Raw genomic sequence first — 15,681 nt, forward strand, 5'->3', positions numbered from 1 at the left:
ACCAAACTGCAGTTAACAGTGTGGTCTACGCTTAGTCTGATGGCCACAAGAGGGTACAATTTGTAAACTGTAAATGACTGTAATGGTCCCACGGAGGTTTCTCTAAGTGTCCTCATTCCTTTTTGAAGTCATAAGAATCCATCTCCAGAACTGCCTGAGAGAAATTCTGGCACAGCACTGCCCAGGGCAAGTCCCCACAAGGGCTGCACAGGTTTTCAGACAAAGGTGAAAAGTGCCTTTCTGTGCATGTGCTGCGTGAGATTTCCCTTCATTTGGGCCCATAACCTGCAGTTCTGACAATCAAATCTTTTCAAAGCTTTCATTGCATTAGCCAGCACAACCAACATGCCTACAGCTACTTTAAGGGCACCCAAACAATACTCCTGAAGGCATCTGTGTTCTTAAGTAGTTCTCAGCCAACACAGCCAGGCCTTAAAGCAAAGGATGAGTGGTTTATCTGAGCCACTGGGAAACCAAGTACCAATTCTGTAGCTGAGCACTAACTTCATCACATGGCAAGCAAACTAGAAAGTGGAGAAAGGAAAACAGTGCTTGACTGGAGGCCTCCTCGTGAGTGTAATGAATTCTGGAGTGAAAGCTCATCATCTGTGTGTTTGGCTCTAACTAGCACTGATATAACTCACTTGATAAATACCAGTACTTGCCTTAAAGTATAAAAATAAATCAATCTAATAGAGTATATAAATTGCAATGAGCTTCCATGTGTGTAGTGTACCTAGAAAATAAGGTGGACTCACACAGTGGTGTGTCTGCAGGGTCCCAAATGACTACTGCCTTTGCGTATTTTAGGGAAATCTGTCAAACATATGTTCAGATGCTGGCAGCAGTGGCAAAAGCAGAGACTCGACAGCTTCTGTTTGTTACTGCGATTGTTAGATCCTGTTTCTGCCGATGGAGATCCAACAGCCGCTCAGACAGAAGCTTTAACTTTAGGCTCACCCAGCAACGTGTGACAGGGAAAAAAAAGGAAGGAAGGAAAAAACCCTTCTGCGAGATGCCCATCCCGGTTGTGCTCGCAGAGCAGCCACACAAACGCGAACCTGGGTGAACACAGCTCCCCGACGTCTCCTCCGCGGGGGGATCCGGGGCTGTGCCTTTGACATCCCCGGCCCGCGCACACGCGCGCCTGCTGGAGACCCCGTCTCGCCGCGATACCGGTCACCTCTGGCCCGGCAGCGCCCTGCGCAGAGCGCGGGAAGAGCGGGCGCCGCCGCCGGGGGCGCTGTCACCCAGCACCACCCCTCCCTGGGCCCGCGGGAACGGCCCAGGCCGGGTCCCACGGGTGTCCCGCCCGAGCAGTTCCGGCAGCGATCCCGGCAGTGCAGTGCAGTGCAGAGCGGTGTAGTGTAGTGTAGTGGTGTAGTGCAGTGCAGTGCAGTGCAGTGCAGTACGCTGCGTGGGGGCGGTGCTGGGCGCGGTGGTGCCGGTGCGGGGCTGCCAGTGCTCCCTGAAGCCACCAGTGGCGCGCCGTGTCCAGAGACGCGGACTCTACCCGGTGCCCGCTCGGGGTTGCTGTCCCTTTAAGCACTGGCGGGCGGCCCGTTCCGCCGCTGGCTGGGAGACCCCGCGCCTCCAGTGAGAGGTGAAACCAAGATGGCGCCCGCGCAGTGACTGAGGTGCAGCCGGAGGGAGCCGGGCTGGATGGGCCGCACCGTACCGCACCGTCGCTGCTCGCCCCTTCCGCAGGACAGAGCGCCTCTCTGCTGGCCGGGCTGCTGAGTGCCTGGAGCGCAGCCACGTCGCAGGGCTCGCAGAGGAGTCAGGACTGAGCCACCGCAGACCGGGAGGAGGAGGAGGAGGAGGAGGAGGACGAGGAAGAAGAACATGGCGGCGGAGTCGTAGTGGGAGTGAAGCCGCTGCCTGCGACGGGAGCTCATGGGGGAGACGAGGTGCTGAGCTTGCCAGCCCGTTTCATCCTGCTTCCGGATAGGCAGCGCCCACAGGCCCCGGCCAGCCCCGGCGGGAAGGAGGGCGGCTCCTCGGAGCCCCGCACTGACGGACTGCGAGCGAGGGGCTTCGGGCCTGGACAGCTGCTGCACAATAGAGCCAAGCTCCAGGCCCGGGCGAGCGGCCCCTCTCCCGCCTGCCTCCCCTCGCCTGCTTCACCCCAGCCTCGCCTGCTTCCCTCGCCAGGGCCCGGGCCGCCAGGGTCGCCTGCTCTTGTCACCCCGGGCTGGTTGCCGTTTGCTGCCCGTGCCATCTGCTCTCCACTGCTGCTTCCACTCCTGTGGATCCGCTTCTCCAGGAGCCCTTCTTTACCGCCTCTCCTGCCTGCCCTTCACCCTGCAAAGAGCCTTTCTCCTCTGCGGCTCTCCTCTGCGCAGGCTTATTCGTCTTTTGTGCAGCGCCTGACGGTGCCTGGAGCAGCTCCCTTTTTCCATCTCCACCTCTTTTCTCATTCCCCTTTTTCCTCTGAGCCCCCTCCCCCAACCCTGTTACCCTCGGCAATGAGGAGTCCCTTGGAGCGCTGAAACGGAGTAAGAAAAGCTTGCTTGGTGTGCCTGTGTGCGGCTGCTACCTCCTCTCGCGCTCCCCTCCTTTGAGGGGGGCCTAGCCGCCGAGTCGCCTCCTCCTTCTCCAGCAGTTGTAAGCCAGAGTGGTGGCTGTGTTGTGGCAGGCGGCAGGATGACTGACACCCGACGGAGGGTGAAGGTTTACACGCTAAATGAAGACCGCCAGTGGGACGATCGAGGCACAGGGCATGTGTCCTCTTGCTACGTGGAGAGGCTCAAGGGCATGTCCCTGCTAGTCAGGGCAGAGAGTGATGGTAAGTGTGTGTTAGACGGTACAGTCTTTCCTCGTCCTACCCAGAAAAGGAACTGGGCTTAGTTTTGTGTCTGTTGCCTTAAGGTTTTGCTGCATAATTCTGATGTGATTTCTAAAAGCAAGTAGGCTCTAACCATAGTTCATTCGTGGTAGGCCAAGTGAAAGACGTGGAAGATTGCCATGAAGTGCAAGCATAGTAGGCACTTGGTTCATAGTGAACAGTGTGTTGCATACAAAATACTTGAAGCTCATGTTGTAAAGCTGGAATGGGTTTGGCCATCTAGTGATCTATCACTACATGCTGAATGTACTCCAGTTTCAAAAGTGATAACTATGATGTATCCTTCCTTAGTGTTTCTGGAAATGATCTCATGAATGGAGTTGTTAAAAACTTAGGTCATGTTTTTTAGCATAAATTTTTGAAAGGTTATTGGATGGCTAACACCTTTTCCCCCCTCACCCTTTCTTCCCCTTCCCCCTTTTCTTTGGTAGCAAGAATTATGCAAGACATTCTAAAAGCTATCAACAGTTTTCAGAGTACATTTGTTACAGTAGTAAGTACAGTGGACAGAACAGCATTTTCAGAGGGTTTTTTTTGTTGTTTTTTTTTTTTTTAATGGAGTGGTATTTCTCAGTCGTTCAGTAGTTCTAGATCTTCCTGTAAATACATTTAAAACAATGCATTATCAAATTCCTTCATATTTTCTGAACAGCATGTGACAGTTGTGTAGGTTGAGTAGTAGCATCTGCTCCTGTAGCTACATGTTTGGGCTAGTCTTGATTACTGGCTAAGTGATTTGACTGCTATGATCAGAGTAGATTGTAAAATACATACTTTGCAGTATCTAGCATGTATCATTTTGATAGTAAAGTCTGTCAGTGTATGACTTACTATTTCATTAGATATACAGCTGGCTGTATCTGGTGACTTGTAGATCTAGTTGTAGCTTGTGACTGTCAACAGACCTTGTAATTTTCTTTATTTGGCTTTGTCATTATAGGAACTAGATTGAAAAGCATCTTGAGAATCATTACATCTTACTGCTTGAGAAAGTACTGACAAACTGTGCAGTAATCTATGCAGCAGAGATCATAAACTGATAAGGAAGAATGAAACTTTGAGCAGGATTTTTATAATAGGGTTGCTGATAAGCATAAATCTCAGGATTTTGTAGCTTCTTGATTATACTTTAAAAAGTTGTACTGATAAACTGATAATTTTATTTTTCACTAAAGTTGCGTTTATATTTGGCCATCTTCATAGTATAATAAATTATTCAGAATGGTAACAGACTTAGTTTCATTTCAGTGTGAGAAGGGAAGTAAAAAGGTTATCACTACGTTTTTAGGCTGATCTTTACAATATATTTTGTTATAGATACGGTTGCTGTATACATGGTTGATGTGCTTGTTTTTAAAAACTGTTATGTCTTCTACACACTAAACAATTTCCTGTTTGTTTCGTTGGGTATTTTTTAAATTCTTTTTAGAAAAGAAAGCAAAATAACTGCAGTTCATAACCTGCTTGTGAAGAAATAGGCCATTCAAACTAAAATCGCCTTACTGACTTTTACTGGGATATGGATGCTTAAGACTGATTAGAACCTGAACTGGGCTGTTGTTTCCAGCTTCTTTGTTGCAAATGAGCATCTGTAAGAAAGAAAATACAGACTGGTGTAAATGATCCCCAGAAAAGATGAAGTCATTACTTTGTGTTCCATAGCTAAGATAGTCTGTCAAAGCAAAACTGGCTCGAACTTACTAATAGCACCTAATAAACGGAAGTTATTTAATGGGATACTCACATTAAACTTCTCTCAAACAGCATCCACGTATTTCAAGAGTACTGAATAATACACAGATCTTAAGTTCTAATTTAGTAGGTAGTATCAATCCTGGGTAAACATGCACTCTATTAATAGGGTAGTTTTTCAAACTTGCTTTTGTAAGCACCTCATAAAATCGATCTATTTTGTGTACTCTACGTGGCAGTTGTTTGCAGGCTGATTTTGAAGGCAAGCATAGTCATTTTTACGTGTGAGCAAATGTTTTGCGGAAAGGTAACACCAGACTAGTGTTTTAGGTACTACACAATTTGTGCGTTCTCTTGCATGCTTTTTTAACTAGATGAAGTAATTTACTGTGATTTCTCTTACCCCTCTCTCCCTCTCAGTTATCAGAAACAGAAAAGTACTGGGAACCTGACCTGTACATCATTTGTCTTCATGTTTCCATTGCTTTCGTGTATTGTCTTTCTTTGTCAGCTCCTTCTCGTTCCACAATGAAACTTCTTCCTTCCTCCTTTTCTAAACCGGCTTTTCCTAGCGTTAGAGCTGAGATTTATCCTGTGCATGCTGCTGTGTTCTTACTGACTTATTCAGGAAGCTGACTGAAAACCTTGGGATCTGCCTAAGTTAAAAGCTCTGTTTCCTGAGTGGGGGAGTCTATGGGGGATGTTAGCAAGAGTTCTTGCTGTGGATGGGAAATTGCCAGTAATGTGAAAAGGCCAGTTCGGCTGTGGACAGAGTGACAGCAGAATTACCAGAGGTTCATTTGGCTGACCACTGGGGCTAGCACATAGTTAAGTCTTCTGATTGAGCAGATGTGGCTTGGTGTAGCTCCATAGCTGCTTTCCAAGTGGCTGAGATTTTATGGCAGGGTCAGGGGGTTCAGATAAAGGAACTACGGTGTGCCAAGTCCAAGGTAAGCGATCATTTGAAATTGGAGGAGTAAAAGTGCAGTATTTTTTTTTTCTTTATCTATAGGAGTAATTGGGTTTTGGTTTTGTTTGTGGTTGGTTTTTTTTTTTCCGTGGGTTGGTGGTGTTCTGGGGTTTTTTGGTTGTTGGTTTTGATTTTTTTTTTTTACACCATCTTAAGAGCTGAGAGCAGTTGGGTGATTTACATTGTTATCTGAGATGGCTAATGCTCCCAAGGCACTAAACTTTAATCATTGCAGGCTATTTGGAGTAATCTCTTACTGTACAGAAATAGCATAAACTGCTTTCAGATCAGATATATTATGCTCTTAAACAGGGAACTGATTTTTGATTTTGTTTGTTTTACGCTTAAACAGCTGTTAACTTTTTTTACCTAAAACCCTGAGAAGTTTCTCTGTATGATTCCTAGTTGCGCTGTATGCTACTGGAGTTGCAATAGGGCAGTAGTGAACTCTTCTTACAAATAATCACCTTCCATGTGAGTTTCTTGTGTATTTGGAAGCCTTTGGTTTGTTACCTGTTTCTCACATGGTATTTGAGGCTGTGGTGGCCTGCCTCATTCTTGAAATGTCTGTGTGCTTCTAGACTTTAACTGCCTAGTTTCAGATCACTTTTTTTGTTCTGAGCCCAGATGGCTAAAGTGACCTCTGTAATGAACTTTTCTGTTCAACTAAGTTATGTTAATTTGAGGGCTTACACTTTTAATTGAAGCTTACTAGTCCTATAACTAAATTTTTTGACAAGCCGAAGTGAACTCCCCCATAGGAGGCTATGTTTAATGACTTTAGTCATAGGGCAGGCATCCGCATCCTCACTCTTTCTTTAGACTAGTTATCAGTAACCCTGTAACATTGGCAGAAGGCTTAGCCAAAGTTTGCCTTAAGTTTTTTTACCTTGCTCCAAGCTTAAGGGTTTAATTTTGTTTATTTATAGGAAAGCAACACCAAAAAACTTGGGGTTAAAATACCTAAGGGGGGCCTACAAGAAGTCTGAAGGGGGAGTTTTTACAAGGACATGTAGTTGCAGGACAAAGGAGAATGGGTTCAAACTTAAACAAGGGAGATTTAGGTTGGATACTAGGAAGAAATTCTTTACTGTGATAGTGGTGAGGCCCTGGCAGAGGCTGCCCAGGGAAGTTACAGCTGCCCATCCCTGGCAGTGTTCAGGGCCACATTGGACGGGGCTTTGAGCAACCTGGTCTAGTGGAAGGTGTCACTGCCCATGGCAGGGGATTGGAACTAGATGATCTTTAAGGTCCCTTCAACTCAAACTGTTCTGTGATTCCATGAAAATGCCACCCCTTACCCCTCAAAAAAACCTGAACAAAAAAAAAATTACCCAAACAAAACCATGGGGGTTGGGGGTGGAATTTTTTTTGTTTCTTTTCTCCTGGTTCTTCTCTCTCCTTAATGTTTGGGTTTGACCCTTCAGAAATGCATGAGACTGATGAATAGTCTCTTGCAAATGCAGAGCGCATTCTGGACCTCAGTTTGAGCTGTTTCCTGTGTTTCAGTGGATTGGTTTCTGTGAATCACTAGCAGCAGAACTGATTGCAGAGCTTAAACCTCTTTGTGCATCTTGCAGAAAACAGCTCTTGAGCTGAAGTTTTCATTGAAAAAAAAAAAAGGTTTGTACTGGTGCAGGGAGGTGAGTGACACTGTACCTTTTCTGCTTTTGAGGAAGGATCCACGTCACAGTTAGATGGGAGAGGAGCAGTGTTCCATAGCAGCAGGTCTTTTCCGTACGTATATATATAAACAAGTCTGCAGATTTGTTGATGAAGGCTACTGGCTCAGAATACTTCTCTAAATATCTTTGAAAATAGCATTGTATATCTGTATGTCATCACTTTGAGCAAGTTGTTCCCTGTACTCGCATTACTTTCTCAGCATAGAATGGTGTAGTTAAAAAAAACCACCAGCTGTGCGTTTTTGCATTACAGTGGCAAATAACTGAATTCTGCAAATCAGTGTTTTCTTCTTTATTAGATGGCTTCAAATGTTACTTTCTGGCACCAGTGTTTTTCAGTTACCTTTGTAAATTCATTCAAGGATATAATTAGATCTGCATAATTTGGGGGAGTTTATTAAAACCATAGTTTGTATTAAGGTGAGTTTTCAGGTGTTACGTAACTCTAGATAGTCATTGGGTCAGTGAAGATGAAATTTTTTGGTGTATTTTTATAAAGTAGACTGGATACTCTAAATGTATTCTAGCGTAGTACCAAAAGAAAAATACCTACAGAGAAAGTAATTGCTTATGACAAATGCGAGATAAGCATCTTGATCTGTGTTTAGGAATCAGTACTGATACTGACTTTGAATGGAGGAGAACTTTGGTTTTGGTATGTTGAATTTCTGTAACCTTTTTCCAAAGAGCATATTTGTGTTACAGATGTCTGTTACTGTTGCCTGGTTCACAGAAGCAAATAAGGGAAACCTAAGACTCTCTCATACCAGCAAGGGGCCTGACCCAGTAAAACTTAGTATAGGAAAATAGGCTCACTAAACTAACTAGTATAATAGTTACTGATTTTTTCAGTAGTTGAACGTTTTAGAACAGATCGCACAAATGGAACATCATATCCTTCAGAAGGATGGGTTGGGGGCAGTTATTAGGTGTAGAGCACACCTTTTACACTTCAGTACATTTCTATTTCCAAATTTATGTTCTTCTAGTTATAAATCACAAATGGCGAGGAATAAGTTGAATCATGTAATAATGAGAAGCAAGTCAAGCTTTATAATGCTCGATTTGTCTTTCCTGCAAACTTCAGGTTTAGCAGGAGAAGAAATGTTCTTCTCTGGAAGTGTAGTAAGGAGATTATTCTTTGGTGTCTCCTTCTAGCCTGGAAGATGAAATGTCTTCATTCATTGTCTTCCAAGATTTATTTTAAGTATTTTGTCAAACATGGTGTTCAAGACTCTGGTAATTTCAGGATTCCCATGTCTGTAGATATGTGTTCAGCAGTTATAATGTTGAACTTATCAATTGCTTTAATTCTTATGATTCTGATTTGTATTTGCTGCCGTTAAATATTTCTAGATAGTAAAGAATTTATAGAAGTTAGTCAGCTGGGTGAATAGCTGAAAATAATATTCTAAAACTTCATGTATTTGAAGCTGAAGCTTTGAAACTGAAAGTAAGATTGAAGTGAAATAGTGCCTGTAAGAGGTGATTGTAACAGAAAGGGAATGCAGGTTTTAGATGTTCACTAGGCAAACCCAAAATGCAGAGCTCAGGACTGTGGCCTAAGTACTAGTGTATTGGGAGTAATCATTAAAGCTCATCTAGGATGTTTTCCTTCTCTGTCCAGCTGTCACAAGGGTTGCTACTCTAAGCATTAGTTTCTGTATATGTTTTCCAGCAAAATAATGTGTTTTAGCTAAACTTCAAGAACAAATACCGCATGATTAGCAAATTTCATACAAAACAACTGGGGGTGATCGATGAAATACAGTTACAATGCTTTTTGTGTGCTGATTTTAAAATCTCTTAAAAACGTTCCCTGAAAAGTTGTTACTCTGAATAAGAAAGCAGTTCAAAATCCAGTCCTCAAAAGAGTCTTGGATATTCTGTACTGTGTGAAAAATATATTTGAGGGAAAAACAAAATACAAAGCTGTAGAATATGGTTTTCACAGGCTTGTTGTTGGGAGGAAGGGTGTTACTACTTGTGGAAAGAGGGATCAGAAGATTCATGTTGAAATTGGAATTTAATACACATGTAAATAGTACACATGTAAAGTGGAACTTTTTTTTCTAGGTTCTCTTCTTCTGGAGTCGAAAATTAACCCTAACACTGCGTACCAGAAGCAACAGGTAAACATACTGCTTTTTCTTCACATTTGAAGGCAGGTTCTTTAACTTCAGCAATAGTTGGTTGTTGTTTGTTGGGGTTTTTTTTGCCTCTATTTCAAATTGAATATTGCGTTTTTCTACCAAAAATAGACAAAGTAGTTCTCAACGTTTTGTGCATTTTGTGATATACGCGTGTTATTTCTCTGCAGTATTTGTGAAGTTATCTATATAACTTGCACTCTGTTTTACATCAAAAATTGCTTTGGGAGAGACAGGCAAAGCGTAGGTGTGAAAATCACAAAGTAGCTGAGGTTCCTGAGGATTATAATATCAGAAATTTAATATCATCTGGCTTTTTTATTTGTGTTTCAAACACTACAACTTGTGATGTGTTTTGTTTAAGACTAGAAGGCTTTAAAGCTATTTAGGTATTTACCTTTGCTTGGTTTTTGCTTCAAGATGGATATGGGTTACTAAAGCTTCAAAGCATTCTCTATACACAAAAGCAGCTTCTCACCTCTAGTTTGCACCTTTCTTCAATTATTTAAGCCATACATTGTAAGCCCTGAAAGAAAGCTGCTGAGGTGGGTGAGAAGTGAACTGTAGGTCTTGAATTTTGTTTTCTGTTAATCTCTCATGGATGCTGAGAATTACCCTTAGAGGTTTAGAAATGTTAAACAGATTGTATTTTGTTGCCTGTTTAGTCAGCTCAGACTTGCTAAAATCTGGTAAGGTGCAGTTAATGTATTAAAATACCTTTCAGTCTTCACCTTTAATAGTTTATTATAAGCATAGATGCACTGTAGTTCTGCTCACAGGCAGACCCAGTGGTTGTGCAGCTGCTTGTAGGATTTTATGTTGAGCTGAATGAGGAGAACCAGTCTGGGTTAAAATACCCTTCCTTGAAAAATTTAACCTCTGTCTGCCCCTTGATATAATTTGTAATGCACCATATCAGCAGTCTGTACTGAACAACTGATAAGGCCAATGGAGAGTGGAAAATCAATTGCAGGGAGTAAGAAAAGACAAGACCAGCAAAAATGCTAAGTAAACTGTCTCTTGGTTGTAATCCTTACTGGCCTGAGGTGATGGTTCTATGATACAGTAACTCAGGCTTTAGGACTCCTAAACAACCTTGCGTATTTCACAGCTTTATGGCTAAAAGTGCTGTTCTAGTGTAACCTTGCTTAGCTGATTCAAATCTGTTGAAAAAGCACTGAGGGGTGAGCCTTGTATCAATAGGCTTTATGCCATATCATATGTGAAGCTTACTTAAAGTAGGCATAAAATTGTCAGATCTGTGCAAACCCCCACACGTGCCTGTGAGCACAACAGCATTTCACACCTGTAGTCATGGCTGCTCTGGGTCAGAGTCAGACATGTGGTGTGATCTGGTGCTGCACAAGTCAATACTGGTGATTGCGAAACTATGGTTACTAAAATAAAAATACTAAACTTGAATCTGTCCTTTTGAAACAGCACTCTATGTGTTCTGTGCAGGAGAAAGAAAATCGCACTTCTTAAAGCTTTCAAATGCTTTATAGGCAGAATTTATATTTGTAGGTGGATTTTTCATAATATTTAAGTCAAGCAGCAACTAATATGGATTGAATCTAGGGCCCCACTCTGAGCCTTAGAAATACCAAATCTTTCTTGGTGTGTGTGCTCATCCTACTTTATAGCACATTCTCTTTTATGTGAGGCCTTCTTATCTTTTCCTTTAGTAAAAGGCAAGTGCAGAGTTTAAACCTGATTCCATATGAGCTAATCTTGGGAATTTAACAGTTGAAAGGAAGAGTTGCTTCTTTGCAGCTGCTTATAGAGTTCTGAACCTCCTAAACTCACTAAACCACAATACTCCACATCCCTCTTCAAAAACTCATAACTGTCTCTGTGAGCAGAAGTTTCCTCACACAATATCCGTTTGTGGAACTGTGAGATGGAAGAGTGAGCATGTGCCTTGTGGGCCTTCAGATACCTAATTGAACTAATGGAATCAGTGGATAAGGTCTTTGGATGACTATTGTCTCAGCTGACATGAGGCTTGTAAGGAGAAACAATCTTTTATGTAACAACTAATATGATTTGTGATTGGAAGGAAGGAGAGGTATGAGAAGTTCTTGGGGAAACTTTCAATGCCAGTTGCTTTGGATTCTTTACCAACCCTATAGGTAATAATAGGGTTGTAATAAATAGTGTAATAAACAGTGGAGTTCTTCAAGAAGAATTTTGTAATAAACAGTGAAGTTCTTCCACTGGTGAAAGAACCTTCTACTTACTCTGCACTGTTAATGCCGCTGTGAAAATGATTGTCTCATTAATTGTTGGTATCAAAAATGATGCAATCTCAGGGTATACATCTGCATATTTTAATGATAGCTGTCACAGCTTAGTACATTATTTGTCTGAATGATAGTGTGAAGACCTGAGTACAGGTTTGCCTTGCTGCCACTTTTGTCTTGGTGTGTAAGACATCCATGGAAAAATAAATAAACCATCCCCCAAACAAACAACAGCCAAACCAAATAAAAAACTAAAACAAAACAACAGAAGCCATACCCTGTGCACCTGACAACATTTTGTCAAATTGTCTGCTTTAGACTTCTTGGGGTTCAGGGTTGAAAGTGTTGACTGCCCTTTATTGTGAATTAGTCAGGTCTCTGTGTGCACATAAATGTTGATCTTACTGGTGGTAGGTACAAATGTCTGCCCTTTGGAGAGGAAGAATACTTGATAGATCTTGGGGTCTGCTTTGGGACTCATTTTTCAGGCATCACCACTGTCCTGAGATACACTGTCTTCCCAGACTTACCTACCACCTGGAGGTTTAGAATAACTTGTTGAAGTATGAAACATGTAGAGAGTCAGATAAATTAGATTGTCTTTCTGTCACCATGAACAATCATTTTGCTGCATTCATGAAGAAAGATGTGTCTGTGAACCTGACCAGTGGAAGTTTTTGTATGCTCTGATCTGCATGCTTCCTGGCAAACTCTTCATTACTTAAACTAGAACTAGAAGAAAGGAATACATGTGAGAAAAACAAGCTAGAAAAAAACTTTGGGAAAAAAAAAATCTTGAGAAACTAACGCCTTGTGGCTCAGCAAAAGGGCTAATTTTTTGTTTTAAGGTGTGATTTGTGGGCAGAAGATGTATTCTGAAGAAGTAAAATGTGCATCAGTACAACTCAGCCTCCTGACTTTTTTTCTTGTTTAGGACTGTATGCTGAGTTTTATTCTTATTTTTAAATGTTGCCATAATGATGATGATAATTTCAGTATGGAATATACTGGATTTAATTATGGGTAAGTAGCACGGAGCTTAAAAGCAAATTTTGTTTAGTAAGGGGAATTTAATAATACAGTGATTGCTGGACAACACATACAACACTTAGTTTAACTCTTCTGGTGTTACTAGTAAAGGTAAAAGATACTTTAGTTGCAGTGCGCTGGTGAAGTCAGTTTACACACACTTCAGTTCATGCTCTGTTTCTTACATTGTTGGGTATTTTTTAAAGTATTAAAATGCCACAGTTCCAGAATGCTAGTGACAGAGGTGCTGTTCTAAAATGAACATTCTTCAGAAAATGAGTAATTGCATCAGTATTTTAGAACAGCACATTTCCTCCTATGCAACCTTAGAGGAGAAATAAACTCTGTATATGTAGCATTTATCTAGGAGAAAACTGATATGGGTGTGGACTGAGGTATATACTTTAAATATACTTTGGCAGTGCTTTAGCTATAGAACACTAAAGACTTACATTTTTAACTTTATTTTAAATACATCCACGTACATCCTGTAACCCAGTGACGAAATATGTATTGCATCCCCTTTTGTGCCTGAAACAAGGAGGACTTGAGTTGCTTCCAGCTACAAAGTCTTGCCTCTGCACTAGAAACATCAGGGTCTTGTGTTCTCTACCTTTGCAGCCCCTTTTTCATTTCCTTACAAGAATACAAAACTTAATTTTCATCTAGAGTACCTTCTATTAACTACGTAGTTTAGAGGTGGTTATCGTTGTATAATGGAGAGCAGACTTGCTAATAACAAAGCTACATTTTGAACAGGTCCAGAAAGGCACTGGCAGAATACTCTGAGAAGATGAACTTCCTGCCCTTGCTGTCAGGACAAGCAAGTCAACAGTGAAACTATTTCAATAAAATTTGTGCTTACTGTAGCTAAGATAGTAAGGAAGAATGTGTGGTTTTGCGGGGTGAGAGGAGAGGCAATTAGAGTGACTGCTCTTGGGTTTGGGTGGGATGGTTCATCTATTTCAAATAATCACATGTTCCATTATCTTTACATGTTTTCCAGTGAAATCCAGTTTTTCTGCTGTTTCTGGATATGGTCACTAGGCCGGAGAGTCCTTTCTATTACAGAACTAATAAACTTTTATTTCATGATTCATGGGAATGCAGCTATGAAATTGATAACTGAAAAGTCACATATGATTATTGAGCTTTCATAGAAGCTAATAGAATAATTCTGCCATAAGATGAGTATGCATTGATATATTACCCCAGTTTTTGGGGTAACATTCAGATATTCCAGTTTTAGGTGAATAAATGCACAAAACCAAATGCAGAAGTGAACCTTTATATTACATTACTAGGATGGGATTTTATAGCCAGAAGATCCTGGTGTAACCTAACATGGTAGCTGTATAAATAAACTTAAAAATCTTGGGTAGCACCAGTAGTTTATTTCTGAAGCAGAAAACTGCTTAGGAAATTGTACTTTTGATTGTAAATATTTAGCTAGCAAGATGCTGAAAGGTGGCTTGACATGTGGAAGTGTCTGCAACTGTAAACAATGTAAGGGTTCTGATAAGGAAGACTAGCAGTCAGGCAGTCCAAGAGGGGGAGGAACAAACTTCCTGTGTTGAACTTCCAGAGGGATCCAGGAAAGTTTCAGAGGCCTAAATTGTTTGGTGACTAATAGGAAGAGATTAATTTGCTTCTTAAGACAGAAAGCAAGCACTTAGGAAAGACCTGTGTGATTTGGGAATCGCTACTTCTTGAGAATAGCTTGAATCTCACAGGGATGTTGAGAGAATATTTTGGAGCTGCTGTGAAGACTGGTAATCATTCTCCCTGGATGTGAATACTAGTAGGAGGCCACTGTCAAACAGCAGTAGTTTTATAAATTTTACTGCATTAGGAAAGAAAGCTTAAATCAATTTTACAGCAGAATCAAATCCTGAGTACTGATTGCCTAAAATTCTTCATTATGAAATTCCAGGGCTTGCTTTGTAGATTGTATGAAGGCTGTACAATGCACCTGCTGATCAGCTTGCGAATAATTAAGTAAAATTGGTTGAATGTCTTAATAAAAGTGTGATGTCTGCTGAGTGTTAGTCAAGAGCTTGAGACTGATGGTGTGTGTTCAACAACCTTTCTGTTAAGGAAAGTGAGACTTTTGGAAATAATTTCAAAAAAATGTGAGGGGAGTCACATGGTAGATACTAAGCCTCACCCATCTAAATACAATTGCACTGTATTCTGGCTCAAACTATTGCAGTAGTGGTTTTGAAGTTCAGCTTTGTGGAAGTGAAGTCTTAAATAAAGCTGTAGGACACAGTAGTGCTTCCCTGCAAACCTCTAACAAACAACAAGAACTTGCTCCGTGTGAGTGTGATACAGCAAACGATGAGACAAGGAGCAGAGGAATCCCCAACTATTCTGAAGAAGTTTTGCCTCAGGCTGTATCTTTATAAGGATAAGAGTGCAACCTCTTTGGTAGAAAGAATATATACCTCTTTATGGGAATGTTATATACACAAGTCTTCTAAGAAAAGGCCATGATAAGAATTTTTGCTTAAAATTAAAAACTCCTGATTATATATGAGCACTCATAATGAACAATAATGTGGAAGAACACAAATTTATATAAGTGGTCTTAAGGAGACAGCAAATTTTGTGTAGGCTAAGACAGTGATGATCCATTCAACTGGCACTATTGTCAAAATATTTGTTTTGTGAAGCAGCAAGTGATTTTCAAACAGAATAAGGTTGAGAACTCTATATAACTAGTTTCCTGATTATCAGCCTGTTTAAAAAAGATCTTGCCAAGAACTCAAGTGCATCTTTAAGAACGTTAAGAGCTAGAATGCCAGGATTCTGGCAAAGCACTCGGTGTAAAAGCCTTCAGTGCTAAAACGTGTCCATGTTTATGGCACAGTTCACACAATATAGCTATGGCTTAATACTGCAGTTTCACATTTTAATTGTTTTTAATGCCAAGCTAGACAAGAACAGATTTCAGATGTTTGTGTTAGTCATCCCACCCAGTTCCTTGTCTAGAGACTAACATTTTGTATATAATGAAAAAAAGGATATGTTTTTGATCAAACTGAGCCAGGACTGCTTTTAT

At 41.3% G+C, this 15,681-nt stretch overlaps 1 protein-coding gene across 3 annotated transcripts in view; it reads left to right on the top strand.

Annotated features, from left to right (window-relative positions):
* The first annotated feature begins 2,117 nt into the window (after window positions 1-2,117).
* The window catches only part of PPP4R3A (protein phosphatase 4 regulatory subunit 3A), a 45,588-nt gene continuing 32,024 nt past the window's right edge, over window positions 2,118-15,681 (top strand). For 2 of the 3 annotated variants that reach the window (XM_061359934.1, XM_061359935.1), the window contains exons 1-2: window positions 2,118-2,788; window positions 9,272-9,327. In XM_061359934.1, coding sequence (XP_061215918.1) covers window positions 2,647-2,788; window positions 9,272-9,327 — 198 coding nt within the window. In that variant the 5' untranslated portion in view covers window positions 2,118-2,646. The remainder of the gene's footprint in view (window positions 2,789-9,271; window positions 9,328-15,681) is intronic. The other variant, XM_061359936.1, reaches the window with a different exon arrangement.

The sequence above is a fragment of the Neopsephotus bourkii genome, unplaced genomic scaffold (genome assembly GCF_033783945.1).
Source record: "Neopsephotus bourkii isolate Nb327-2 ecotype Australia unplaced genomic scaffold, CSIRO-AGI_Nbou_v1 NB_998, whole genome shotgun sequence".
Classification (NCBI taxonomy): Eukaryota; Metazoa; Chordata; class Aves; order Psittaciformes; family Psittacidae; genus Neopsephotus; species Neopsephotus bourkii.